This window comes from Hyaena hyaena, unplaced genomic scaffold (assembly GCF_003009895.1).
Source record: "Hyaena hyaena isolate Hyena2069 unplaced genomic scaffold, ASM300989v1 scaffold_63, whole genome shotgun sequence".
Taxonomy (NCBI): domain Eukaryota; kingdom Metazoa; phylum Chordata; class Mammalia; order Carnivora; family Hyaenidae; genus Hyaena; species Hyaena hyaena.
The window spans coordinates 3,830,506-3,842,829 of NW_024080695.1; the positions used below are offsets into that span (position 1 = coordinate 3,830,506).

The window sequence follows — 12,324 nt, forward strand, 5'->3', positions numbered from 1 at the left end:
AAGTACTCCTCCGTTGTAAGATACACACACAAAAGGCCAGTGTCCTAAAACAGGGGAGGGTGATCTGGTGACTGTGGGCTGATGTCTGCAGACCACCCCCAGGGGACCAAACGAAGCTCCTTGTGGTGGGGCCCCAGGCCCCGCCCAGTGTCTGCCCCTAGAAGGTGCTCAGGGACTCGGGTGTTTGCGGATTGAATGCAGGCACGTGTGTGAATGGCTGAACGAAGCCCTAGGCATCACAGTGTTTGGGGTGGGTGAATGACTGGGGCGGCGGGGGGGGGGGGGCACACGAATGCGTCACAGTTGGAAAGAAAAGCGGTAGAATCGCCTCTGACTCTGAGTGATGGGTNGGCTGAACGAAGCCCTAGGCATCACAGTGTTTGGGGGGGGGGGGGGGGGGGGGGGGGGGGGGGGGGGGGGGGGGGGGGGGGGGGGATAAGCAGGAAGCTGGCACACAGAGCGGTAGAATCGCCTCTGACTCTGAGTGATGGGTGCACGGGGGGCCATTGCACTGTTCCTTCTAATTGTGCAAGTGCCTCAAGGTTTCTATAATCAAAAGTTAAACAAAAATCACCCCTTACTGGAGGTCCAGGGACGACCTGGGCTCACCCAGCTGGATGGGGCACGGGGTCCGTCTGTGTGCACTCTGCCCTTTCACCTTTCCCCGTGTCTGGCACATAGAATGTGGCATCTCATGGGGCCCGGCTCTCCCTCCTTAGTGGGACCCACACGGGCCCGTCAAGGGTCAGCGTGCCAGGCACAGCGCGTGTGTGACCTCACTCTGTGCTCTTGGGTGGGAGGGCTCCATGTCCCTCTGATGGAGAAGGAAGTGGGCGTTCAGGAGGGCCGGTGACCCGCAGAAGGAGTGCCGGGCTCAGGCCGGCGTGCTCCGCTGCAGACCCCCAACCTTCCACCGCCTTCCACCGCCTCCTTTCCACCCCTTCAATCACAGACCCCACCAACCGCCTCTTGGGATGCCCTTGGAGCCCAGAGGTCGCCCCTGTGCCCACAGTGACAGGGCGGGGCGGGCACGGGGTGGGGGGTGCTCAGCCATGCTGAGTCTGTTCCTGATGTCCCCGCACATGGCGTTTTACAGAAGCATGTTGTGGAGACATTTTTTGGATTTGACGAGGAGTCCGTGGACTCGGAAACGTTGTCAGAAACATCCTGCAACACGGACCGGACAGACAGGGCCCCAGCCACGCCCGAGGAAGACTTGGATGATGTAAGCAACCCCACCCCTGCCGTGCTGTGGGGGCGCCCTGGTGCTCCCCTGCATACAATTTCAGCCCCGAGGACCTGTGTCATCGCAGCCGGAAGCCTCGAGGGCAGGAGGCGCCCCTGGGCCGGGCCTCCACGAGGCAGGGGTGCTCTGGCAGCATGTAGTGGCCCCTTCCTTTCCCCAGCCCGACTCCACAGAGGAAATCTGCAGTGGCCTCGCGGTTGCCTTTGCAATTAAAATTGCTGCACGGCGGTCTGTACCTGTCCCCTGTGTGCATGCACACATGCATGTGCACACATGTGTATGCACAGGCACACATGCACAGAGGCGCGCACACAGGCACACTTGGACACATACATACACACATAGACACATGTGCACACATGTGTATGCACAGGCACATGTACACAGAGGCATACACACACAGGCACATGTGCACACAGGCACATGTGCATACACACAGGCACACACACAGACACATAGGCACATGTGGACACATACACACAGACACATGTGCACACATGTAAACACAGGCGCACATGCACATGTGCACACACATGCACACACAGAGGCACATGTGCACACAGATGTACATACACACACTCACAGACAGGCACATGCACACGCGTGCACACACAGGTGCACACAGAGCACATGTATGCACACATGTGAACACACATGCATATGCACACATGCACACACGTGCACAGATACACACAGGCACATGCACACACGGGCACACAGTCACACAAGGCACATGCACACACAGGCACACATGCACACACAGGCGCACACACGTGCACACACAGGCACACATGCACACAAGGCACATGCACACACGTGCACACAGGCACACCACCTAGTGGAAATCACATGCTGCTATTTCCTTATGAAGATGACTGCTCACCCAGGAGCGCATCCTCATGGTGCTGGAAAGCGTGGAGGTCGTGAAACCACAGAAGCCCTCCCACCCCAAGTCACCACCCTCACGTTTCCCGCCCGTCGTGCACATCCAGGTTCAAGACCCACAGAGGTGTGAAGGGCGCCTTGTCCTCGCCCCGCCCCATCCCGCCCCGCCCCTGCTGAATTCCCGTAGGAAACCTGAGCAGAACAGGGGCATACCAGACACAGGCCTTGGGATTTCCCTTTTGCACCAGTGGTTTATAACAGGCAGCTGTCAGCCACACCAAACACCGCGTCCCCAGCCCCAGCCCTCGTGAGCACCCAGTGCCTGTGAGGGAAGAGCCCCCCCCCCTGGCGGTGCTTCCCAGGGTTCCCCGCCACAAAGATGAGCCGGCGCCCGCCCAGTAGCTGTGCCCTTGCGTTCCTAGGGGGTTGTCTTCGGGGAGGTTCCGGAAGTGAGAGGCGCTGGTGGGGGAGGGGCCCGGAAGGGTCCACCTGTGGGGGCCGGGCTGGCTCAGGGGCGCTCTCCCCCCTTCTCCCTTGCACGTGACTCAAGGATTCCGGGGCTCCCCGAGCTCCCTGGAAGGGCGCTGATGACGGGGCGCGGGGCACGGCATCTCCTCCTGCAGCCCGTCACCCGGGGGTCCCTGCTACGTCCTGGCGACAGCGGCTGTGAGCGCCGGGCGCCTGCTTCTGGGCCAGTCCCCAGGTCAGCGCTCCGCTCTGTTTCTCTTCTCCGGGCTGTCCAGGCGACGACGAGGGAGGAGGCCGACCTGAGGTTCTGCCAGCTGACCAGGGAGTACCAGGCCCTCCAGCGGGCCTACGCCCTGCTTCAGGAGCAGGTCGGGGGGACGCTGGACGCCGAGAGAGAGGCCCGGGTGAGTGCGCGGAACGCTGGGTCGCGGCGCCCTGCCCTTGACACTTGGAGGGGGTTCTGAGAGGTGATGGGGGACACCGTGGGCCAGCCCGTGGGCCGCGGTGTGACCGCGGCCGCAGCCAGCAGAGAGGGCACCGTGGTCCAGCACACGCCGCGTGTGCCCTCTGCAGGCAGGAATGAGGAATGCAACCCGACTTGAAGGCTCGGAGGTGAAACCGCAGGTGCCCAGCGGACCTCACCCTCCGCGCCCTCCCAGGCCGAGAACCCCCGCCTGTGCACGTCCCCGCCCTCCCGGCCCTCCACGCATTCTGGTCCCTGACGGCCACCCAGGTCCGGCCACGCCAGCCTGAGCTCCGCCTTCCAGGAACTTCCAGCCCCTGGCCCTTACCCCCCACCCCTCGGGGGGTCACGTGGACCAGCGGCTGCCTGCCCTTCCTTCTGAAAGCGAGGGGACCCCCAGAGAGCACACCGCTGGGGCCAGTGCTCGTTTCCGGTTTCATTCCCGCAACAGCACCCTGAGGCCGGGGTGGCGGATGAGGCTGCTTCTGCTGCTGTACAGTTCAGCCTATTTCCTGCAGCTCAGGGGAGGGAGAGGGCTGGCCGGGTGTGGGCTGAATCCTGTGGCTGCAGCATCTGCCAGTCAAGAGACTTCACATAGAAAATCAGGTTCCTTACCTCTCTCGGCCTGGCCACAGCGGGCTTCTTGTTCAGGTGATGACAGCCTCCAGCCGCAGCCGAGTGGTGATGTTCCCTGAGAGGGGACGTGGGCCTCCAGTGTGCCCCGATCCCCTCCACCTGCTACGACCCCCCACTCAGTCGGCTTCCCCTGCTTAACATATCTGCCTGGTCCTTGAGGTACTTTGGGCTTCAGCCCTGCAGGTGAAGGGCCCACAGAAGGTGTCTGGTAGCATTGGTTCAGAAGCGGCCGCTGAACTCGGTCGCAAAGCCGGGGTGAGGACCCCGACACGTCTGGCTTCCGGCTCACTCATCCCTTTGCAGAACAGACCCCTTCTCTTGGCTTCAGTGTCTGTAAAATCGAGGGAGGGTAGAGCCAACGACCCCTCAAGGTCCTTCAGTTCTTAGAAATCGTATCGTGTGCAGGCGAGAGAAGGGACGTGCCGCCTTCGAGCCTGCGCTCCTCAACGCGGACATGCCTCCAAGGGCCGGATCGCCGCGTGCCTCTCTATCCTCTGTCACCCATTCGCGGCGACCCGCTCACCTTTGGGTCCTTTTCTCTCCAGACTCGGGAACAGCTTCAGGCTGACCTGCTGAGGTGTCAGGCAAAAATCGAAGATTTGGAGAAGTTACTGGTTGAGAAGGGACAGGTGAGCAGGAGCGAGCATGTGGCTCTTTGTGTGTCTGTCCCCTCGTGGTGTCCCTGTGGCATTGGTGCCACGGGGGCCCCTCTGTGGTCTGTGCAGTTTGCTCCTGAGACACTAGAGGAAAAAAGTCCCTAGTGGGACCCAGTGAGAATATCCCACCTTAGGTGCTGCCTGTTTGCAGAGTTTTTATAAAAATCCAAATACGCTATAAAATTCTAACTTGGCTTTTTATCTGGGGGCCAAATGCTCGCACACGGGGGATGCTTCAGAAAGCGAAGTGGTGGCCACAACCTGTTTTGTCTTGAACTTAAAGAAGAGCTGCCTTTGCTTCCCAAGATTCGATTGTGACAGTGAATGGGCACCTGTAGCCCGCGGACCCGCCTTCCGGATTCCCTGCCGTGACCCCGTCACGGACCATCCTGGTCCCTGGGTTTCTCAGAGTCGAGTCGCCTCCAGAGGCACCTTCTCTGAATGACCAGGCCTGGTTGACAGCAGGACGTAGGAAAGAGGCGAAGCCCAGCCCCAGCCCTGCCTCCCGGGTGGGAGGAGGCCATGGGGGGCGCTCGGGGTGGAGGTCCAGGCTCTCAGAGGGTGACATCCAAAGGCAACATGACCCAGGGGTCGGTGCAGGGGGGCTGCTCTCTCTGCGGTGAGAGATAAACCAGGACTTCGCAGTGGCTTAACCGCGGTGCTCAGCACACTGCCCGTCCTTCCTGTGGGCCGGGGGTCCCCACTCCGTCTGGTCACTCGGGTCCATCGCTGGGGCAACGGCATCTTATGACGGTCCTATCATCCTCCCCTTTGTGGGGTGGGGGCGGGGTTCAGGGAGAGGGTGTATGAGATTCTGATGGCTTAGAACTAACTCTGACCGGTGAGTGGGTCGAGGGCTCGGGGGGCGGCTGAGGTTCAAATTCAGGCAGGCTGCCAGTAGTCAGAGCTCAGGGTATGCCCAAAGCTGCCCATGGCAGTGACCTTGTGGCTGGCGCTGACCAGGCCAGGCGAGCGGCCGGCCCTTGGGCACTGCGTACATAACCATGGTCCAGAACGTTCCACGGAGGCAGGACGGCAGTGAAGAGCCTATGTGCTAGGACCAGCTCGCCAGACATGTAACACAACCCATGCGATTGATATCGTCTCTTTGTGCCTCAGTTTCCTCATCTTTAAAATGGGGGTAATAATACTTCATACACCGGGGCAGCAGAAGTGGTGAGAAGGAAGCAGGCAGGGGAAGTCCAGGTGGGGGAGAAGGCTGTTTTCAGGCTCCTGTTCTACCTGCTACTGTCCTCGGCCCATCACCCAGGCCAAGCTCCCGTAGTGCCTGACCCCCGTCCTCGACTAAGTTATGCCCCAACCCGGGTGCTAGGTCCTATGGGGCCTTTTCTGCTTTTAGCACCTTCTAAGTGAAAGGGCCACCTGGGGAAAAAGCAAATGTCCATTTGTTCAGTGAGCGCCCAGCAGAGCATTTGCCCCACACCAGGCTCGGTGCTTGCTGTGCAGGGATGATGTATCGGTTAGCTATCACTGCATAACAAACCACCCCAAAACTTAGTTGTTTAAAACAACAAAATTTATTTGCCCATCATTCCGTGGGTCTGCGGTTTGGGCTGGGCTCAGCTGTGTGATTCCTCTGCTGGTGTCACTGCAGGTCAGGCTGCAGGCTGCTCTCTAGGTCACCTGGGCCCAGGTGGCCTGAAATGGCCTCTCTGTCCCTCTGGGCACTGGGCCAGCTGCTGGCTGCCATGTTGGCCCATGGTCCCTTCTCCCCATCTCTCTGACTCTCTCTAACCTGGCTTCTTTGCCTGGTGGCCTGGGGACCGGAAGAAAGGGCGGGCCTCAATGCATCCCCAGCCTCTGCTTGAATCACATTGGCCAGTGTCCCAGTAGCCAAAGCCGCCATGGCCACACCTGGCTTCAGGTCTGGAGAAATAGATGTCACCTGCCATCGGGCGGAGCTGCGAAGTCACTTGCAAAGGGCCTTGGAGATGAGAGGGGCAGTTGCTGACAATGTGCTCCAGATAAAAAGATGAGTGAGAGGGGCTCTGTCCTCACAGGGACTTACAGGCGCATGCGGCCTACATGTGTCAACCAGTGTTAGGTGAAAGGCCACCCAGAAGGCCGCCAGAGCGACAGAAGGGAGAGGAACGTTCTCCCATCTATCTGTTTGTCCATCCTGCAGTGTTTATGGAGCACAGGCTGGGTGCCAGGCCCCAGGCTTGGCGCTGGGGACGCCTCGGTGGAATGACAGACCCAGGGACTTCCCTGGATAGGACCCTGCCCAGGCAGGGACACGTGGTGGGGGCATCAAGGCAGAGGGACCAGAACGCACACGAGAGCGCGGCCGTGGGTGTGGGGCAGGCCCCAGGGGCAGTGAGCAGGCCCGAGCGGTGGGCCGTGCCGATTCGGGCGCTCTGGCAGTGACACCAGCGTGGACCCCCCTGCTTTCAGGGAGCGTGCGCGGTGGGGGAGGGACACCCCGCGAACCAGCCAGCTGTCTGTTTTGGGTGTAGAGGGATAGAGGGATGATGAAGTCTTTCTAGCTGCTGTCACTTCTCTGACCTTTTCATAGTCTTTTTTTTTTTTTAATGTTTATTTCTTTATTTTGAGAGAGAGAGAGAGAGAGAGGGAGAGAGAGAACCCCAAGCAGGCTCTGCACTGTCCATGCAGAGCCCATTGCGGGGCTCGAACTCACAGATCGTGAGATCATGACCTGAGCCGAAATCAAGAGTCGGGCACTTAACCGACTGAGCCCCCCAGGTGCCCCCAGGTGCCCCATGACCTTTTCATAGTCTTATATTAAGTGACTTTTTTCTCACTGCCTCAGGCTTTGCTGTGTAACCACCCATTTGCTTCAATGAGCGTGAACATATTTAGTGCTTTTTCTTAGGATTCCAAGTGGGTTGAGGAGAAACAGTTGCTCATCAGGACAAACCAGGACTTGCTGGAAAAGGTAGGTGGGCACAGTACCCTCACCGCCACCTCTGAGAATCGGAGGCCTCAGGGGCCCGCCCGACGCAGGTCGGCCCCAGCGCTCCCCCCCCACCTCACTCCCACCCCGTGGCGATCCAGGTCCTGACTGGCTCTCAGAGCGCAGACCTCTTCATCACATGGAGCCCGATTCCTGGGACTCCGCAGCCGTTGGCCCCGTTCTGTCCTCTGGGACAGGGCGTGCACCCTGCAGACACAGTGAGGGCCGCCCACCCCCCAGCCACAGGGCTCTCCAGGCCGCCCCTCCCATTGTTCTGGGGTTCTCGGGAACCCCTGAGGGGTCCCCACCTGGGAGAGGCCGTTCCGAAGGCACGGCCGCTGGGCAGGCTCTCAGCCCGTCACAGTCCAGTTCATGGACTGGAGGCCATGGCGCTGGCAAAGCTGAGCCTGTCTTCCTTCCATGGCTGTGGAACTTTCCAGACCCCTCTTGAGATGGCACAGGGAGGAGCCTGAATGCTCTGGGATGGGACCTTAGCTTTATGTTTCTCTTATCTGTGTTCAGTTCAGAGGGTTTGCTTTCGTTGCTCAGCTATGCTCACGATGCAGTTTTTGGAAATTTTCTGCCTCCCATAAAGGTCCCTTGTGCTGTTTATAGTTACCTCCCGTCTCTCCCCGCCCCCCCCCGCCCCTGGCAATCACCAGGGAACTTTCTGTCCACAGGGGTTTGCTTTTTCTGGACCTTGCATGCAAGTTGCACCAGACCTGGGTGAGGCCTTAGCCTTAGAGCATCCCAGGAGGCCTGCCTGGCCTTGGCGCCCCCTCCCCCCCGAGAGCACTTGCTCCAGTCCCAGCTGTCACTGACCAGCTGCGTGGCCGCTCACTGCCCTGCGCTTCCCCATAGCATTTGGAGCGCTGGGACAGGGCCTGTGCGTGGGGAGGGATTTCATGTCCTTGGTCCCACTCACTAAACTCAGGGAGCGGCGGAGAAAACACAATTTCCAAGAGTCCTCTGGGGTGCGTGACCCGGTCAGGGGAGACCCTCCCCCTGGTTCTCCAGGCAGGAGGAGGGGAGGCAAAGGTGCCTGTGCATCACGGAGGCCCTTCGTGAGGAGGCATGCCTTTCTCAGTGCAGGCGACAGAAACTGAGGCACGGAGCCATTAGGGTGCTTTTCCAGTGTCTCCTGGCGGGTGTCAGGCCAGGCAGCCCACCTCCCCAGACGGACTTGTGACTTCAGGAGAACTGCTTCCATTGAGCCCTCTCCGGAGCCCTCTGGTGTGGTCACAGCGGCATGTGCCTTTCCGCTGCTGTTTGTCACTCTCTGTCTGGGAGGGTTCATCCTGGGGCGCGGGGGGGGCGGGGTGCAAACCACACGCGAAAAGACCACACAGCAGGCTTTGGGATCAGAAGCACCCATGGTGCATTCCTGCCTCCCTCACATTTGACCTCAGGAAGGGACTTAGTGGCCCCATGCCTCGGTTTCCCCCATCACTCATTTAGTCAGCAAGTCCATGAGGAGCCCCTCTTCCAGGCCAGGCCCCTGGGGGCCACAGGGATGGCCCAGGCACCCCCACCACCCGCACCCTGTTTGCGCCAAGAGGGGTGCGTCTCCCTTGGCCCCCCGTGGAGAAGGCGGTCTCCCCACCCGCTAACCCCCCCGCCCCGGTGCGTCTGCTTTAGATTTACAGACTGGAAATGGAAGAGAGTCAGCTGAAGAATGAAATGCAAGAAGCCAAGGACCAGAATGAGCTGCTAGAGTTCCGAGTGCTGGAGCTCGAAGTAAGAGACTCTCTCTGTTGCGCGCTCTCAAACGGAGCAGACCTTCTCTTTGAGCCCAAACTGAAATTCATGTAAAGCTCCCCGATGCCCTCCAGCATGTGTAAAGGGACGTGGTAGAGTTCTTTCCTTTCCTTTCCTTTTTTTTTTTTTTTTTTTTTTTAAATCTGTATGTTCAGAATAATTTCACTGCCTTAATATGTTCTGGAGAGAATGCTCACCCAAGTCTTTGGACATGTACCAGAGCTAATCTATTTATTGCCTATGGCTTGTTTTGCACTTAATAAAACAATTTGTTTTTGCAATAGTTTGCCTTTTTTATTTGTGTTTCATTTCCATAACTACTTCTTTCCTGCATGCATCGTCACCTGGAATGCGTTCTGCAAAGTCGGACAGAGGCGCTGTTGCAGTTGATGACACACCTTTTTTTTTTTTAAAGTGACTTTGCATGCAGGGAATCTCTCCTTTTGAAAGAGCAGGGCCCGACTTGGCCCACAACTGACCCTGTAGTGTGTTTACTGCTAGTTTGGCCCCTGTTCTATTTGCCGAGGGGAACGCAGGTAAGTGAGCCAGCTGGGGGAAAGGAGACATTTGCATAGCAGGCTTGAGCATCACGGCCCGTATTGCATTGGACCGAAAACTGAACCACTGCTCCTCAAACTGCTCGACTCCGAAACTCCTATTTAGCGTGGAGGTGGAGGGAGCGGCGTTGCTGGGTAGCAGTCATGTTCCAAGCCTTCAGTAAGGTCTCAGTGCAGAGGATCCAGGACCTGGATCCCGTGTAAGACTGTTGATGCTTTTATCATTACTTCCCACTGAAACCCCCTTTCGGGTGTATTACTGTACTGCCTCTTTGCTCCCACGTTACTTCATGACCCTTTTTTGTTTGTTCGTTGCCATCAGAAAACCATCCATATTTTACACATCGCCCACGTTTGTGCCACTCGCGTCTCCAAGCACCTGTAGCGACACGGCCCCGCTGCCCCCTCGGGTGAAGCCTTTGCATGCCCGGAGCCCTCGGGAGAAGCGAGCACCTTCGCACATTGGCGTCCCTCCGGTTTTGTTTCCTCATCCCGGCCTCAGTTAAAACCTGTCTGCGCTAGAACATTCCATCTCGTCCTCTGTTGTGTTGGCACGGACCGTGGCCCGAAGGTCTCAAAACCGAGTGTGGCCCCTGCAGTGCAAGCCTTGCTCGAGCACGAGCCGGGTCTTACTTAGTTCACATAATAGAGCTCAGAAGCCTTGTGAGGTCACTGCCTTTGGCCGTGCGTCTTTCTCATGAGAATTCCATGAGTATTGCTCAGCGTGCTAGAATTTTCTTCAAGCGTCTCCACCCTCCTTCAGAGCCGTTAGGAACCAGTTTTCTGACTTTCGTTGGGATAAAATATGAGCTTTCTGTGGTCACCTTTTTGGTGGCGACTTCATTTAAGTGCTGCAGGTAGAGAGGGGTCCTTGGAAGAGAACCACTGGGCATTTGGGTCTTCTTGGCCAATCAGGGAAACAAAGTTTCCCCCCTGAACTGCTTCAAACCAGGTCAGCCAAGTAATTGAGTGACTGTGAATGGCCCCTCCCCCCCACTCCCCTTCCTCTCTCCATTAGCCTTATCCAAAAGCATCTGCTTCGGTCCTGCCATTCGGATCAGTACTCATTTGGTTACATATCTTAGCAGGGGGCCTGAAAAGACCTGTGGGTGCTGTCCCTCCCTAGATTCTGCAGGAATCGTCCAAAGCGGGCTTACTCATCTTACTGCAATGTTGAGAAAATAAAAGCAGTTTGACTTAAAGGTATAATTCGGAAGGGTCTTCTCGGCTGGCCTTCCCGTAAAGCTAGCCTGTCCGTTGCTCGAGTTTTAAAGGCAGATCTCTGTGCCATCTCCCTGCCATCAATTGGCCTTCTCTTGTCCTTTTTATAAAAACGTGTCACGTTACGTAGGATTAATGAGCGCCTCTTCTGGGAAAACGCTTGCTTTTCCTTCCTCGGTAATCGAAGTTTCAACAGCAATCTAAGGCAGGGATAGAATGATCGCTCCGCGTTAGCACAGTTCAAAAAAAAAATTGTGAATCAAGTCAGCTGGTGCTCCTGAAAACAGTGTGAATGCAGGGTCTGTGTCCCGGCCCGGCCGCTCAGGAGCATGGGACCGGGATTCGGCCCCCACCCCACTCCCCGAGCCTCCCTGCTGATGAAAGGAAACCAATAATGCCTGCTTCGTGGGATGGTGTGGGTTCAACGAGATAGTGATTTGCCGCAGGGCACGGGGAACGCACCCTAGCTGGTGGCCGTGTTGTCTGTTGAAATTTCGCACACTTGTCCTTACCGAGTACTTACCGATCTGTGGCTCCCCAGGCTCCCGGCTTGCAGCAGGGAACACATGTCTTTGCTAACCGTTTCTTCCCAGCTGAGTGGGTAAGAAGTAGACGCACCTCCGCAGGAGATCGGCCGCGCTGGGAGGCGGGACCTCGGCGCGCTCCTTCGCCGCCCGGGACGGGACGTGGCAGTCTGAGCGTGCGCCTTTTAGTAACGCCTCGGCCCACCGGAATCCATTGGTTTTTGCTGCATAACGTGGGAAAGTGGCAAGTGGTAAAATACGCCAATAAAGTTCTGTTTTTAAACCGAATCTTTTCCCCAGGAGAGAGAGCGGAGGTCGCCAGCATTTAACCTCCAAATCAGCACCTTCCCCGAGAACAACAGCAGCGCTCTCCAGCTTTTCTGTCACCAGGAAGGAGTTAAGGTAGAGTGCCTGGCGGGCGGGGGTGGGTGGGAGGGGTGCCTCCGCCAAACCCACCGCCAGGGGCCCACTCGGATGCCAGGCACAGCCGTGAAGGGGGACCGTGACTCTGCGTCAGGCAGAGAGTTGATTTTAACCAGATAGCCCGTCCCCTGCCCCCCACCTCCCAACACCGTAGTTTGAAAGCCAGAGTTTATGTCTCAGAAGGTCACCCAATGTCACTCTATTTGTACCCATGGTGAAAGAGCAGAAGCATGGGACGCAGCTTTGAGGGCACACCCCGGCTTGGCCAGCTCTGGGCTGGGAGCTCCCGAGCCTCAGGCTCCCGTGTGTGAGGTCTGGCAGGCAGCACCCGCCACGAGATGTGACCAGCCGTGACTCGGGTGACAGTGAGTGAGGGGGTGGGGGGCCCGCTGCCGGCTGGGGTCCTCCTGACCCTCGCGATTCCACCAACCTCTCCTGCAAAGCTCAGCCTACGAGCAGCAGTCCCTGCCTTGTCTCCCCCGCTCACCCGACCCCAAAGGAGCTGCCGGGAGCCCTGGGCCCTGCCCTGCGCACCGGGAGGGACAGACGAGG

The 12,324-nt window shown here is 58.2% G+C and overlaps 1 protein-coding gene across 2 annotated transcripts in view; it reads left to right on the forward strand.

The window, feature by feature from the left end:
• JAKMIP1 (janus kinase and microtubule interacting protein 1) overlaps window positions 1-12,324 on the forward strand; it is a 127,560-nt gene that overhangs the window by 91,926 nt on the left and 23,310 nt on the right. The window contains exons 10-15 of one of the 2 annotated variants that reach the window (XM_039232028.1): window positions 1,097-1,225; window positions 2,875-3,003; window positions 4,244-4,327; window positions 7,209-7,271; window positions 8,928-9,026; window positions 11,650-11,751. In XM_039232028.1, coding sequence (XP_039087959.1) covers window positions 1,097-1,225; window positions 2,875-3,003; window positions 4,244-4,327; window positions 7,209-7,271; window positions 8,928-9,026; window positions 11,650-11,751 — 606 coding nt within the window. Of the gene's footprint in view, window positions 1-1,096; window positions 1,226-2,874; window positions 3,004-4,243; window positions 4,328-7,208; window positions 7,272-8,927; window positions 9,184-11,649; window positions 11,752-12,324 lie in introns of those variants that run through there. The other variant, XM_039232029.1, reaches the window with a different exon arrangement.